General features: G+C 57.8%; 3 protein-coding genes across 3 annotated transcripts; 1 reads left to right on the top strand and 2 right to left on the bottom strand.

The window, feature by feature from the left end:
- Positions 1 to 1257: 1257 nt before the first annotated feature.
- On the bottom strand, positions 1258 to 3012 carry GNI_005090 (DnaJ domain protein; the record flags this gene model as incomplete). The annotated part of the gene is made up of 1 exon (XM_011130283.1): positions 1258 to 3012. One exon carries the CDS (start codon positions 3010 to 3012, stop codon positions 1258 to 1260), a length of 1755 nt encoding a protein of 584 aa, XP_011128585.1.
- A 34-nt stretch (positions 3013 to 3046) lies between these two features.
- Positions 3047 to 4874, top strand: GNI_005080 (putative vacuolar ATP synthase subunit D; the record flags this gene model as incomplete). Its single annotated transcript, XM_011130282.1, has 3 exons — positions 3047 to 3173; positions 3759 to 3930; positions 4031 to 4874. 3 exons carry the CDS (start codon positions 3047 to 3049, stop codon positions 4872 to 4874), a joined length of 1143 nt encoding a protein of 380 aa, XP_011128584.1.
- A 783-nt stretch (positions 4875 to 5657) lies between these two features.
- Positions 5658 to 16004, bottom strand: GNI_005070 (hypothetical protein; the record flags this gene model as incomplete). Its single annotated transcript, XM_011130281.1, has 1 exon — positions 5658 to 16004. A coding segment is annotated over one exon (10347 nt), but the record flags the coding sequence as incomplete, so codon positions are not given.
- Positions 16005 to 16177: the final 173 nt, after the last annotated feature.

The following is a 16177-nucleotide window of genomic DNA, read 5'->3' as shown; positions in this document are numbered from 1 at the left end:
ATCGATTTTGATATCTATTGAACGACGATTTTTTCAGAACACACATGTGCCATAATACATAAAAGGGTCTGCTATGAATTCTAATGCGTCAAATGCAACACACCAGTGCTCAGAACCAGATGTTGATTGCTGTTTCCCAATTACGTTCTTGCCTTATTTTAAGCGGGGTCTTCAACCCCCGTTCAACCCTCGTACCTTACTTGGCCGTGCCGCAGGTGTTACTTCGCCACACTGTTAACATTTCGTTCTTGAGACCCATCAGCGATCGCTGAACCGACGTGGTGGTGCGTGTCATGATACTTCCTCCACCTTCGGTACTGACTCGACTCTAAGGCACATTCAAGTTCTCTCATCACGTCTTCTACTATCAGCAGTGGATCAACAATAGGTCCTGCCAGCAATCCAGAGAAGTCACTTCCCCCCTTTCGTTGTATCTACGGCCTCGGCCCTGTTGTGGGCATACCTGTCGTTCAAGCTCCTCCAGGCACCTGGGTAGGGCCGTCCGTCACCGCCCCTTCGCCAGAGCGGGGCGGGGTGTATCGCCTATAAGTACTACCACATTGTCAATCACACTGTTGGTAATCATATTGTTGGGTCCGGTGAGTTGTCCATTATGAGTTGAGATGAGTTGAGAGACCGGAGCATCGCTATTGCCTGGGGCTTTGCGTTTGTGGTTACCAGTCGTGGGAGTGAGTTTTGCATAAAAATAAATTTCTCTTGAGGTCGTTATGCCCTTGTGACACTTCGAACAGTCAGTCCGTCGGGTTGGTTTTGGGTCGGCCGCAAACTAGCAATGAGTAATGTCCCAGGCGTCATAAACCTGGAGATCAAAAGGGTCGTGCGCGTCCAAGACGTCTACAAAGGCAAGGTAAAATTTCCCTGCAGGACCTCTGTCGTATCCTCAAGGTTGAGTACTTCGTTGTTTTACGACTCCTGTGCCATGAAACATTGCACTGGAAGCATGGTTTACTCGCTCGAAAAATGCTCTTTTAAAATCATCGTCTGCCGCTTAAAAAGATACTCGCCACCTAACACAGGCACGGGGTCTGTTCATGCTCACAATGCCAGCTCACAATGCCAGCTCACAATGCCAGGAGGTTTTGCCCAAAATACAACAGGCACAATTGTGTCGGATGAAAACAAATTCCATCCATACCCTACCGAACATTGACGTGATATTGTCACAGACGTTATTGCTCCAGCGCATCTGGCTCGCTACATAACTATGGATCAGATTCGTTGGTTTAGTCGCTGAAATTAGGTGTTGGATTCCGGAGAAGATTGGTTTTGTCGTTCGTCCATTTTTTGTGCCATTTTGATGTATGCTTCTTGCATGTAGTCTCGGGCGTCCAGATCGGTGTTTTTACCTCCTGTTTCTTTGTAAGGTTTGGAGGCGGTTTTGAAAATGTCTCCGAGATGTTTCAAAGCGAAGGCGCGTAAGCGTTGTTCTTCGTACGGGACGGAGCGATCGTTGACGTACTTTTGTGCAGCGACTCGGACTGTGTTGAGGACATCATGGATGCAGAGCTGGAGCATAAGGTTCAAAACGTGCTTCAGACTCTGTTCCATGAGCTCCATTTCTTCCTGGGTCATGCCTTGAGTTGCGTCAGTGCTGTTTTCGGGAGCGCTCCCGGTAGCTGCTCCGGCGTTGGAGGGACTGCTGGTGGATTCAGTCGCCGCTGCATCTTCCGCTTTTTGTTTCTTCTGGACCTTCTGGACCTTTTTGTTCAAGTCGTTTGCGGACTTAACGGCCTTCAGGGCTGAGAACACGGTCTCTGCCTTCCGCTTTTGTTTCTGAAGCTTGGTCTTGGCGGTGCCCATTTGCATAAAGGTGTCCTTCTTGGCGATGAAGTGGGCGCCATAGTTTTCATATGTAAACCCGACGGCGTCCACCATTTGCCATCCGAAGGACTCCTTGCACAACTCGTCCGCAATCTTCATCTGCGCGTCTCTCCACTTCCCGAAGTCCTCATTGCGCCCCAGCTTAATCGCCTCGACCGCAGGCGCCAACATCGAGCGCAAGTTCACGGCCAGCTGCAGCTCCCTGAAACTCTGCTCGCGGTCGTCCACCTTCAGGTTCAAATCCACGCGGTCGCTTTCTTCCCCGTTGGCCACCATGCTCCCCAGCGCCAAGTTGCCCACGTACGGGGTCATGGCTTCGCTGCCAAACAGCAAACCGAAGAACAGCGAGTGGTCAATAAACTCCATGTTCTCAGTCGCCTGTTTGCCGTGGCGGTCGTACTGCTCGCGTGACGCCTCGGTGCCGAGGACCTGGTAGGCCTCTCCAATTTGCTGGAAGCGCTCATTGGCTTGCTTCACGCCTTCGGGGTCGTTCTTCACTTGCTGTTGAAGCTTGTCAGGATGGTTTTCTTTTGCCAGCTTGTAGTAGGCTTTCCGAATCTCCGACTGACTGGCGTTGGGAGCCACACCCAGAATGTCGTAGTACTCCGTGTCCACTACGCTGCCCGCTCCGTCCGTCTGCGGCGTCCCGGCTCCCCCAGAACCGGCGGCCTTGCGGGCAGCTTTCTCCGCCTGGTACTCGTCGTAACGCGTCTTGGCTTCGGCAAAGTCCTCAGACAACTTGCGGTATTTGGGCTCCCATTTCTCCGTCTTGTCGTTGTAGACCGTGCCCTTCCCGATCTCCTGCACGGCCTGCACCGTGTTGACTGCACCGCCGCCCAGCTGGCCCACCCCCGTGACCACACCGGCCACCGGGAGCGCCACGACGGCCGCTACACCCACGCCGAACCCTTTCAAGACTCCCTTAGCCCCCTCGTTGTAACCTCCCACCACGGGCGCCGCCATGAGAGTGCCCACACCCAGCCCCACGCCCTTCAGCACGTTCCCGGTCGCCGAGACAATGCCCGTACCCAGGTGACTAGGCTTCTTGGTGTTGAATATTAGACCGAACCCGCTGTCGTCCTTTTCCTTATCCGCCTTCGCCAACAAGGATGGGTCCGTGGCCTTGTTCGCAGGCTCCTCAATCAGTGCCAACTGTCGCTCAGCTGACATTTCTATTTTCCGCTCTTAATTTTTACCTCCGACCATGGGCGCCCAGATGTCCTTATTCAATCTACACGACGGCTACGCCGAAGCCTCCGTCCGCGGCAATCGATCTGCCCTACTCACTCCAGAGGACTACAGAAAGCTCACTCTCTGCGAAACTCTAGAAGGTAGACCCTCCCCCCCGCACCTTATTCGCTGCCGCCCCTGAGGCTGCCTTCCCTCCCGAATCCCACCCGAGATCTACGCCTACCAAAGATCTACGCCTACCAAAGATCTACGACGACTGAAGGTCTACGACGACTGAAGGTTTGCGGTTCTCGAGCAGCCGTACTCTCGAGCTACCGCCTGAGAGAGCATCTGTACCACTGTCTCGCGCACATGGACTCCGGAGCAACCGCTTGAGAGAGCATCTGTACCACTGTCTCGAGCGCATGTACTTCCTCGAGTGCATGTACTCTCTCGAGCAGCTCTACCGCTGTACAAGAGGCCTCCTTGGTCGAACATTACTCTCTATCTGAACAGCAAACATCAAGGTGAACATTAATCGCACATAAAGCTCGTCTGGGTTTGGAATAGGCTTTACCTACAGCCGCTTATCTCGCTACTGAAACCTCCTTGGCCGGTTGGCGTTCTTATTTACTCCCGCCGTTACCTTGTTTGCTTCGTTTTTGTTTTGGTCGGTTGGCTACTCTGGGCTCTTATAGCTCTGGGTTGGTTGGGAACGCGTGCACGAATATGTCTGCGTGTCTTAGATTTGAGAAGTGCGTTGGAGGACACGGACTACGCCGGCTTTATGCAGGACGAGCCGCTGCCTATCACGGTTACGGCCATCAGTGCGCGGTTGCGGGAGAAGATGGCTGATGAATTCCGAGTGTTGCAGTCTCTGGCGGACCAGCCTCTGAGACAGTTCCTTGAGTTCATTGTGTAATCTAACACAAATTAAATGCACTGGGTAGGAAAGAGGTTGGTTGGGGTTGCAGCGCGCACACGTGTGTGTCTTTGAGATAAAAGGTTGTACCTTTAGTGCGGAACGAATGATTGACAACGTCGTGACCCTGATCCAAGGAGCTATGAATGGAAAGAGTCAAGAGGAGTTGATGGCTAAGGCTGACCCGTTGGGCTGGACACCAGAGATGAAAGCATTGCTGGCGATTGACGCCACCAACGGTTACGAAGACATGTATCGTACGGTGTTGGTTGAGACGCCAGTAGGCGGTTACTTTGAGGACTACTTGGACAAGAAGCAGGAGAGTGGCGACCAGGAGAATCTCAGTGAGTTAGATCTGGAGATAATGCGTGCTAGTTTAAAGAAGAGTTGGTTAGAGGATTTCTTTAGTTTCTGTAACCAGTTACCTTGGACTACTCAGGAGATTATGGCGGACATTCTGAACAGGCAAGCAGATTTCTTGTGTCTGTCAGTCACACTAAACTCACTTAATTCGCCCATGGGTGGGCAGACCAAGTTGTCCGATCGCAACGCGCTCTTCCCACACTTCGGCTACCTTTATCCTGCCGCCACCGAGGCTCTTCGAAAGGCCACTAACGAACAGACTATCCGTGCCGCCATCGACACCTTCCCGCAATACCTCGAGGTCTTTGAGCAGTGCCGAGGCTACTACATTAGAAATACCGACCAGGAACAAGTAAACGAAAACCAGTTCAGTCTTGAAGACGCTCTTTACAGACAAGAACTTACCATGTACGAAATGGCATTCGAACAACAAATGCACTATGGCGTCTTCTACTCATGGGTCAAGCTTAAGGAACAAGAAATCCGCAACATACTCTGGGTTGCCGACATGATCCTTATGAATAGAAGAGACACCTGCATGGATATGGTGCTGCCCATCTTTGCACCCAGAATCTAAAACGCCAGTCTAACCATTCCTAACTGAACAACATACCCAACAAACGGACCCAGTATATCTACTGATGTCTAAGCTATTTAGACCCCTGTGCTATTAAACAAGCGCTGGTATAAATACCGTTCCGTGTAATTTGACTGATGTCGCCTGCGGACGGCAAACAGCGACGGCAAACAGCGCTCGTCAGTCAGCCGGCAGTTGTTGTTGACTACTGGTGCGCATCTGTTCATCTTGGAACCTGCCACCTGATTCCACTAATCCCTAGCTTCATCATTTTACTAGTCCCAAATAGTCTCTAGTTTTTATAGTCAGTCCCCAACACCCTCTTAAAACTTTATTTTGTCTTATGCATGCATGTGCTTGGAACACACACTCGTGTTTGTTTGGAACACACACTCGTGTTTGTTTGGAACACACACTCGTGTTCGTTCTGGAAGTTTTTTATCTATTTGGTCTGACGACATATGTTTTGGACGAAATTAAAGTTTTCAGCAACGCACTCTAGAACACTGAGAAGAGCCTCCATAAGCTGGCATTTCAGCAACTGTTCTTTCCCTTGTCTCATCGACATGAGTGTACCGAGTGCTCTCCTGCATTCTCGATTAGTAACAAAAGGATAGGTACGCAACCGGATCCAGAGCTCAACCGAGTCCAAGATACTTGCATCCATCCGGACCATCTCTATTGCACTTCTCACGTTCATCATATTGATCGGTCGCGACAAATCACTCATCATAGTGTTCAACTAAAAAGATTACCACATACATTTTCTACCATACTGCCTTGTTAGTGCCATACCCTGTCCGTGCCCGTGAACCGATCCCGATAATCTCCCGTACTTACAAGCCGCATTATAGCTTTGTGTCGGTGGTCGTATGCGAGTAAAGGCGAATCTTTATACTTCTCCAGAAGCTTCACCGCAGTCTTATACTCAGGGATGTAACCGTGTCGACAATTCCGATTTTCCAAGTTCCTGGAGCACTCTTGGAACTCACTAGGCCCCTGGTTGTTAATGAATAGACTGCTGTTAAGCGGCGAGCTAATTGGCGATATGACAACACTCCCAGACGACGCATCGTCCGAGGCCTCCCGAACACTGACCCGGTTGGAACCTGCCTGGTCCTCATCGGTCGTCGCAGGCGGTGCCTCCCCGCCATATGTCGTCCCACTTTGCGCGAACTTGCGCTGCACATAAGTCGATTGTGTCGCGCAGTCCGCGAACTGGTGCTTCAGTGATACTGGCCGCGACCACATCCGGTCCTCCTCCTCTAACGGCCCTCCTCCTTCCGTCCTTCCTCCTTCCGTCCTTCCTCCTTCCGTCCTTCCTCCTTCCGTCCTTCCTCCTCCTGTTCGTCCTCCTCCTCTCCTTCCTCCTTGCGGTCCTCCTACCACCCCCGGCGTCCCGGTGGCCGTTTCCAGCTCCGTTTTCAAGTCCGTTTTCAAGTCCGTTTTCAGCTTCTCCGTCCAGTCCTCCTTTAGCTCCCCACCCAGGCCCAGACTTGTCCGGTCCAGACACGTCCGGTCCAGGCGCTGTCTCAGCGCGGTCGTCAAGGCATTGTTTCGCTCGTCGACTGAGCCGCCAACTTGCGCCACCGCCTCCTCGCCCGTGTCGTCCCCAGTCAGCTCCACGCCCGATGAGTCCAGAGCGAACAGGCACTCTCCCTGCACACTCGCCCGCGGCGGCGTTCCATCTTCCGACCCTTCAACAGGCATTTCGTGACCCGACGAGAGTTCCGCTTCAGAAGGAACTTTTGCTTGGGAAAGGACCTCATGAGCAGAAGAGAGTTCTGCTCGGGAAAGGACTTCCACTCCATGAAGGGCCTCCGGTATAGAGGAAACTCGATCTCTGGAAGTACTCCGTTCTCTGGAAGACACTTGAGTTGTGTCGGGTCTCGACAACTGGGCCGGGAGGAGCGAGTCCGCGTTCCAGACCGTGAAGGTACGTCCGGCCAGCGCCGAGCGCGACGGTTCGGCCGTGTACGTCCGGTGTTCGTCCGGTAGTGAACGGTCCAGCGCGTCGGGACTGCCTCCGTGGCATAGTGTCATTGTGTCGCCTCGGGCGTACAACTTCGGGTCGAAAGCGAAGGTTAGGGAACTCCGATCGGTGAAGGGCCGGCTCGTAGAAATCGACTGCTGACAGTCAGTTGCAGGCTTCGCCAACGCTGCCGAGCTCCGAAGCATGCCTTCAGATGCACTAGATAAACCGCGGCCTCGACATTCAGAAAAACGCTTTTCGCCCATCCGCTCATTGGACCCATGCGTTCGGTCTATCGGCTCTGAGTCTCTTGGATCTTGCTCTCTCGGCTCTTGGTCTCGCTCTCTTGGCTTTTGGTCTCTCGGCTCTTGGTCTGCGGACAGGTTGGCAGAATAAGACGGCGGTCCGACGGCAGCAGAACGAAATGAGAGATCTCCTACGACCACGGACGGGGTGTGAGTCGAGCCAGTTGCAAGGAGCGTCGCGGGTGAGCCGGCGTCTGCAGTCGATGCCGCGTCGCTCCGAGTCGCAATTCTCGCTTCTGCTTCGGGGGCTTCGGAATCTCGGGTTTCGAAGACGCGGGCTTCGGAACCGCGGCCCGGAACGTCTATTTGTTTGGTCATGATGTGCGTAATCGGTCGGTCTGCTAGCTCGCTGTCGGCATCGGAGGTTTCCTTGGCGGCGTTTTCGGAAGCGAAGTCGGAGCCGAACGGGTTGCGCGGGTTATGCGAGGAGACACCGGACTTATCGTCTGGCGCGTCCACCGTCCACGTGCTCGACGTGTCCAGCGTGTCCGAGCTGAGGGGACGCGGCTTCCGCGTCCCAGAGTCGCCCGTGTTCTCCGAGTTGCTGCGCCGGCCGCGCTGCGACCCGCGCGCGGAACTGGCCCGCCGCAACGCGATGCCCGGCGTCTCGCCCGCGCGCCCAGACGCGCCACTGCTCGGGCCCCCGCGGCCAGTCTTGCCACTCAACTTACTGCTCAACTTACTGCTCAACTTACTGCCGATCTTACTTCCCATCTTGCTGCTCAACTTACTTTCCATGTTGCTGCCCAGCTGGACGTCCACCCCCCGGTCACTCTGGCGCCGCTCGCTCGGGTGGCGTGCATTTGCGCGTAATCGCGCGCGCACACGCGCGCGAAAATTCGCGCGCGCCGCCGCTCGGTTCAGCGAACCGTTCGCGTTGGCCCGGTAAAGCGAACCGTTGTTGCGACCCGCCCGGTCCAGCGTCAGGAGGCCGTCGGGCGGCCTGCTGCGCGAGGCCGCGCCTGGCGGCAGCGAGCAGGACCGTTCAGAGGACGAGGCGCCGCCTTCTCGCTCCTCTTTCTCATCCTCGGTCCCCTCCGCGTGGCGCGCGGCGCCTTCGCTGCCGTCCGTGAGTGGCTCCGAGGGGTACCAGCCGGACTCGTCAGTGAGGTCGTCTCCATCGGAGCTGGCGGAAGAGAGTTCTGCGCCGGTGAAGGGGTGGCTGCTATCGAGGTTGGAGCCCGAAGTGCGACTCCCGGCCGGCGGACGCGCAACCGCCACCAAAGCGCTCGGGCGGTCGTCCGTGAGCGGCGCCTCGGCGTCGCCCGGTGGTCGCCTGCTCGGCAGCGGCAGCGTGAGTGTCTGTGCACGCGTTACGGGCTTTTTCGCCTGGTTTTCGAGCGAGGGCGCGCGCGCTCGTTCGGGTGCGCGGCGGAGCGAGGGCGCCCGGCGAAGGGTCAGAGAGGGCCGTCGCGGTGGTGACTCCCCGGGGCGGTAGGGGAGCGTGGCTGAGTCATCGCGGCGCCAGGAGTAGCGGCGGCTGGAGTTTTGTGTCAGGAGGTAGTCGTCTTGTTCGTCCCAGAACCAGCCGGTTTGGGGTGCTTCGTCACGTTCCTGTATGCAGGACATGGGTGAGACGGCGGACTCGTCGAACTGGTCTCGCGGAATGACGCTGAGGAGGCGGCTGCGCGGGAGGACGCGCGTCTTGACCTCGGCGTCGGCGAGCAAGTGGGCGGCGCTGTGCCCGGTAGCGAGGACGGCGCCCTCGTTGCTCACGGTCTGCATACTGAGCACGCCCCCCATGGAGATGTAGGACACGGCGTGTCCGTCGCCGGAGCAGGCGCCCGAGCCTTCGCTGAGGCCATCTTCTTCTGCGCCGCCGCGGCGGGCGAGCAGCGGGAAGGTCGCGGCCGAGACGGTTTTGGGGAGTTCTCGAGGCCGGTCTGGGCGGGACTGTTCTGCACCATCATAAATAAGTTGGTGGAGTTTGAGGAGGGAGTGTGCACAGATGAAGAGGAAGACATTGCTGCGGAGTTTGTAGGAGACAAAGGGCTTGAACACGGGCAGTGCCGGACAGTGTTTGAGGCTGATGTAGAAGGGTGCTTCATGCCTGAGATAATTGAAGAGCAGGAGCGTGCTGAGATCTTTGGGAAGGTCGGTGAGTGGGCCGAAGCGGCAGCCGAGGATTACGAGAGTGCGCGTAGCAGGTTCCCAACTGCCCTTGACGTCTACGGTGAGTCCGACGAGGTTGCGGACGACGTTGAGGTTGTGGAAGTGCTCGGGCTTGATCGTTTGGAGCTTCTTGAGGAGGAAGCGGCGGCCGTTGGGGAACCGTGATACCATACCCCAGCCCGTGCGCGTGGGTCGTAACAACGCGCCAAGGTTCGGACGGCGGCTTTCGCTTGCACGCACGCGGATACTACCGCGCTCAAGCAGCGTCCAGAGCCGGCGAAAATAGCTACCCACCTCCCGGGGGGAGATGTCGCCTTGCAGCACGGCCTGGCGGCTCTTGCGTCTGGCCCAGCGTTGCGTGAATCCGTCGATCGAGAGGTAACGCTTGGTCAAGAAATTGAGTCCCGCTAGGAAAACACGCCGACCAACGACTTGCAACACCACGTTGTACGGCAAACTCTTCACAACTAGTAACTCCAGCCTCGGCGTCAAATCCGACTGACTCTCCTCGCTGCGGAACCAACTGCCCTCTGCCTCCTCGCCCACACATGACCTGATCGCCGGAGACGTCCCACGCAACCCCCCCTCGCACTGCGCAAACCGAGTATGCGAACCCAAACGGTGGCTAGCACTCGAAGAGTCCACTCTCTGCCGAGAATCAAGTTGGCGGGAGTCCAACTGACGCGAGTCCAGTTGGCGGGAGTCTAGTCTCTGCCGGCCGTCGGTTCTCTGGGGGCCGTCGGCTCTCTGGCGGGCATCGTTTCCCGGGCGGTCGTCCGTTCCCAGTCGGTCGGAGGGCAGGGGTGCGAAGTGGTCGAGTTCCATGGAGGAGACTTCCGCTTTCTGCTCGTCTGGCGCGTGCGTGTTTTGTTTGCGGGCGCTGAGGATCTCGCGCACAGTGACGGTGCAGAAGACCGGGAGTTGCTGGACCTCGCCGAACTCGTCAAGCCAGACAGGCGGGCCGATGACGGAGTTCATGTCGAGGCCAAGTGCGATTTTGAGTTCAGTGTCGGGGCTCATCTCCGAGATTTCCAGGCCTGCGGGAGGAAGTACGCAGCCGCTGGCTAGCCATTGGAAGGATTCGGAGGTCAGATTAGGCGAGTTGAAGGCGAGTTTGCCCAGCCCACTGTTCACGCTGAACGGCTCCGCCTTGTGCGCACTGCCGTTACTGAGCAAGAAGTTCCACGTCAATAAAACCGCTTGCGCCTCCGACCACATCTCCCTCGTGGAGCCCGACACTTGCTCGTCGAAGAGTTTGGTGAACCGCGTCATCAAATCCGGATTGATGAAAATGGGGTACGCGTAACATGGCAAGTCGAATGAGACCGCCTTCACACCAGCACTGAACGGTCCCGACGCGCCAGTTCCCAGGCCTTCCCCCGCCGTCCGGAGCCGCTCGGGAGCGAAGCGTTCGGGGGCGAAGCGTTCAGCGCCGTAGCGATGGGGCGGGCCGCGGGGCTCGGCCGGAGCGCCGGGAGGCGGGAGCAACGTTCGACCGCCAATGTACGGCCCGTAGCCGGGTCCGCTGGCGCTGGAGCCGCTGGCTGCGGCGGCGGAGGAGGCGGTGAGGCTGGCGGTGCTGATGGCCTGGAGACCCGGGGCCGGGAGGCCTGGGTCAAAACCGCTGTCGCCTAGACCGCTGTGAGAAAGGCTGCCATCACAGACAATACGAACGAACGGCAGCTTGGACAGGAAGGGCGAGGGGGTGATGATGCTGGAACCGGCAGCCTGTGCGGAGGAACCGCGGGCCCAGGGAATGCGGTATTTCCCTTCCAACGTGTCGGGGTGGGAGTGGCCGTCTTCGCTGTCCGGTGTCGGTTCGCCCAGGCGGGTGCCGGGCTCAAACCGCTCGGCTGGACTTTGGCGCAATTCGGTGCCAGGCGGCTCAGGCACACTGGAGCGACCCAGGAGCGTGCTGGATCGCGTGGCTGCGGGGCCGGCCATGCTGTCGTGCCGGCCGTCGAGACGGGCACTTTCGTAGCGCCCGCTTTCCTGGCGGCCGCTGCCGTAGCGCCCGTCCTTGGAGCCGTTCTTGGAGGGGATGCGTCGCTTGGGGCGTTTGAAGCGCGTCTCGACGGTGGTGACGGCGGAGTGTGTGTTCTCGTCGTTGGGGTTTTTTTGCTGGTTGGGCCCAGTATGTTTGGTATCGAAGAAGATGGCGTAGCGGTCGAGGGGTTCATAGGCATTGTCTTGTGTGTACTGCGTGTCAAGAAGACAAAGCTGGACTTGCCAGGCCGCGGTGTTCCAGCAAAGCACGCCGGGGGCGTTGCTTGGCGTTTGGCAGCGGAAGCCGGAGAGGTACATGGGACAGTTGTCGTCGTAGATGGATTCGGCGAATGCCTCGGCGCTGGGCATGCACCAGAACTCTGGCAGGAGGGCGATCCAGGGCCGAATGACGGGGGGTGCGAGGTTCCAGATTTCTTCCATGGACTTGTAGTCCTTGATGAGGACCTTGCCCATGACGATTTCGACGACCAAGGCCTGGATGCAGTGCGCCTTGAGTTGCGAGGCGACGTAAAAGAGACCGACGTCGTTGACAAAGTTGATGGAGTTGCCTTTCCCCATCAGATTCCGGACACGTTCGAGCAAGCTGAGCAGCGTGAGGACCCAGTCGTAGCTGAAGCTGTTGAAGAAGACCGCGTTGTCTGCGGCGCGTGAGATGGTCGTGGTGGAGGCGACATGGTCTACGGTCTGCAGCGCGATGCGCAGGTCGCTCGTCGCCATCAGGATCCGGCGCACGATGCTGAAGTGATACGGGTTTGTAAATGGCGACAGAGAGCTCAACAACTCCCCCAAGGAGGCGGGTGCTAGTTGATCTGCACAGGATGCGATGTCCATCAACGCCGTGTCCAAGACCTGCATCAACAACGTGAAGTGCGCTTTGAACGCCGGCGGCGCGTTAAGGATGGGGCACAGGTATGGCGATGCAAGAGCCAAGCTGCCTTTGCGCACCGAAGGGATCACGGCGCCGCTGATCAAGTTGGTCATTTCCGCGATGATACGCACACGCACTTGACGCCGTAGAGCATCCTGCGGGTCGCCGTCGCATGTCATACGAATGATGCAGCGCACCAGGAGCTGCGCAATCCGGGCGCGAACCGAACAGCAGGAGTAGCTGAACCAAAAGTCGGGAAGTAAATAAAGAACAAACCTATAGCCGGATAAAGGCAAACTCGATATAGAAGGTACCTCGTATAGAATGTGACTCAACACTGTCACGATTGCCAGCAACGAATCGCCTTGAATCTCATCAAATGTCATAGTCTCAACTTTTTCGCAAATCTCCTCAACGGAACGCGGAATTGTCGCTGAGGATAAGCTCCACTGATGCCCAGAAATGTACTGCCTATGTCTCGTTAAGTGGAACGTACTGAAAAATTCATCAATCCAATCCCTTCTTCTCATTCTATTCGTTGGACACGCGTGTGCGCATGGACAAATTCGGTGGCCACCCGCCCCGTAAATGCCCGTAATGCCTCCGTAACGGGTGCCACCGAGACTGACGATGCTACACTCGCGGCCTCCCATCTTGCTGTTCGCTCGCTCCGGCGAAAAGTAGCGCATGTCGTCATAAAGCGCCTCGCTCATCAAACTACTTCCGAGATTGGCCCTAACGCCGGCAAAGGCTCGGCTTTCGGCCATCAGCTGCTCGTCGCCCAGGAACCTGCCGCCAAGCAGAGACCCCGGAGGGCCGTTGCCACCCATAGCGGGTCTTCCCTTGCTCCACTGTATCGTCTTATTCCACTGCATCGTCTTCTTCCACTGCGACGCCTTGTTCCACTGCGTCGCCTTGTTACACTGTGTCGCCTTGTTACACTGTGTCTCGGTGGGGCTTGCGGGACCAGCAGCGCTGCGGAACACGGGCTCCTCTGAGTTTTTTTCTCTCTTGAACCAGGAGAGGATTTTGGTGACAACCAACGGGGCGGTGCCGTCCGAGGTAGCGGGTTCGAAGCCGCTGCTTGGCTCGATACTGCTGCCGGGAGGACGGAGGCTGCTGCCGGGAGCGCGCAGGCCGCCGCCCGCACGGCCGCCTCCGGCTTGGAATCGCAGTTGGTGAACGGCTTCGAAGATGGCTTGTGTCACGGTGCGTCTGGGTTTCTCGTAGAGGGGCATGTGAGCTGCGGCCGTTCCGCTGGCTGGCGTGTTTTGGTCTTCGTCATCTGAGGTAGAGAGCACGGCGGAGTAGTAGTCGACGCCGGACCAGGAAACGGAAGTTTCGGAATAGATGTCGGCCTCGTTAGGAACGACACCGGGCAGGACGTCTTTGGCGGCGTCGACCATGGTGACAGCAAGCCCGCGGTGCGCAGCAATGTTGCGTAAACGCGCGATGTCGGTGTCGACCGACGTCAAATAATATCCCAACGTGTTGATGGGGAACGCCTCGTCTTGGAAGAAACTAAAGGAGTCCCCCGTCACACCCAGAGGCAGATCGGCCGGCACGCGTTGTCCAACATTCCCTAGCATCTTACCAGTATCACACATTCCACTGGTGTTCGAATACGCACTCGACTGTGCTCCCCATCGCCGCTCACTGTCCCACAACGCCCAGGCGCCGCTGCTCCCGCGACTGCTTCCTCCCGGCCCGAGTGAGACGCCCCATTCGCGACTCGGACTCAATGTCGCTCCATGCACCGACGGTGGCACAAAACCGGGTGGTGCGAAACCGGCCGGAGCGAAACCAGGTGGTGAGGCCGAGCCTTCCTGCGGAAACGCGCTGTGTCCGAACGCGCTACCGCCGCCCGTGCTGTGTCCGAAGGCGCTGTGCCCCAAGGCGCTGTGCCCGAAGGCGCTTAGCCCACAAGCTGCCGTGCATGAACTGCCGCCGCTGCCCTCGCCCGCTCCACCGCTATTCCCTGGACCACCACCGGTGCCAGTACCAGTTACATTGGTGCCTGGACGGTCGGTGGAGAAGATGGCGCAGCGTAGGAGCATGCCTACGTCGACAGTGACCTTGAGGCACCGCAGTTCCTGGAGAGCAGCGCGTTGCAACACGCCACCAACGGTCATGGGGATGGCTCCTTTGAAGGCGGTACCGCGTGCCTTGCGGCGCACATGACGTTTGGTAAGGGCGGCGGGAGCCGCGTCAAGCAGGAGCCACTCGTTCACGTCTTGGTAGACTACAGCTGAGAGCGACAGCAGCGGCGTATCGGCATCGAACTTGCGTGTCTGCACGAACCGGATCAGGTACAGCGCTAGGTTCAGAATACCCTTCGGGACCGGACCCACGTCAACATGACCACGCATGCAGCGTTCCTCGATGGCGGAGATGCAGTTGATTATACCGCTTTCGTAAAACACACGGCAGATGTGCAGTCCGAGCGCGTCCGAAGGCGTGAGCCCGCGCGGATCCAGTTTCCCGCCGCTTCCGACGACGTAGTGCGCGAGCGACTCGTGTAGTCGGTGCGGACTCTGCGGCATGCCCTGGAAACCGAAGGCGAGTGAGATAATTGAGAGACACATGCGCGTCAACTGCAACACGTCTCCGTACGTGGAAGCGTCCTGTAGTGCCTGGCCTAGCAAGAGCGGTAAACTACTCAACATCGCACCCGGCGGCGCCGCGCCGGGTCCCGACCAGTCAAGCCCCGGTTCGAGTCTCACGCTGTCCACGGTGGCGTTGGGCATACGCAACGGCGTCACGTGGTTCACGGCGCTGAAGATGACGAAGGCCTTGATGAAGGGCAGAACACGTACCGAACGAAGCCGAAAAAGCTGCTTCGGCTGCGAGACAAAGAGCAGTGACGTCAACTCCATGAACTGCCCCTCAACCAGCGCCCGTTTCGGCGTATCCGCGTAGTGCAGAAAACGCGTACACAACTCAATCAAAGACCACAAACATGCCCAACTACTCGCCTGTGTGCGTGCATAAATTAAACGCAGATCCGGCCATCGACAACGACCCTCGTACTGCCGGTGCAGCTCCGTCATCCGCGCTATCAACTCCTGTTCAGTCATCATATACCACAATAACGCCAATGGCCAGAACGGATCGTTCGTTGCACATGCACACGAATGCCAGCAACCACAACGTACACACGTGTCCGACACTACCACGGCGCAAGACGTGCAACAAGACGCAAAGTCCGACTGCCGCCGGTTGTCCACCAAATCCGCCTCCGACCCCGGCGATTCCGCCGCAAATAACGAAGCGTGACTCGACGACGACGACGACGACGACAAATAACGCCGCACATCCGATTCCGCCACGCGGCCCCCGCTCAGGGGTTCTCGGCTCAGCTGCTCTCGGCTTAGGTGGTCCCGGCTGAACTGTTGGTCGCGACTGAGCTGCTGGTCTCGGCTAAGCTGCTGGTCGCGACTCAACACTTGCCCTCCGCCGGACTGCTCCCGACCAATCAGGGGGTCCCGACCAGTCAGGGGGTCCCGACCTGTCAGAAGGTCTCGACCATTCAGGAGGTCCCGACCAGTCAGGAGGTCCCGACCAGTCAGGGGATCGGCCAGGTCGGCTCGGTTGGTGCACATGAGCGGGTGTTCGGGGAAGGCGGTGTGTTTGAAATGTGTGGCAGCGGGGAGTCGACTACTGCTGGAGCGGAGTGCGACCTTTCTCTTCTTGGCGTCGACCCAGGAAGGTAGCGTACCGGACGTGGCTAACCGTGGTAATCGTGACAGTCGTAATTTTGAGGAAGAAGACACACGGCTGTCCGAACCTTTACTGTCACCCCGACCCGGTTCACTGCGCCCGGCCTCTCGTCGCAATGTCTCCGACGCATACGAACCTTCGGTTCTCTGGAAAGAACTTACGTCCGGTCTCTGTAAAGGGCTTACGTCCGGTCCGCGGAACAAGGACACCCCCCCCACACCCCCCACCGAGTCCTCGTACCGCGTGGAACTGTCCTGGCCCCCGCGACTGTCTCGACCCCCGCGGCTGTCCTGCCGAAAGGACGAACGCGTGTCCTGGC

Source organism: Gregarina niphandrodes (assembly GCF_000223845.1).
Source record: "Gregarina niphandrodes unplaced genomic scaffold scaffold00001, whole genome shotgun sequence".
Lineage (NCBI taxonomy): Eukaryota > Apicomplexa > Conoidasida > Eugregarinorida > Gregarinidae > Gregarina > Gregarina niphandrodes.
This window is presented reverse-complemented; position numbering and strand designations above follow the sequence as displayed.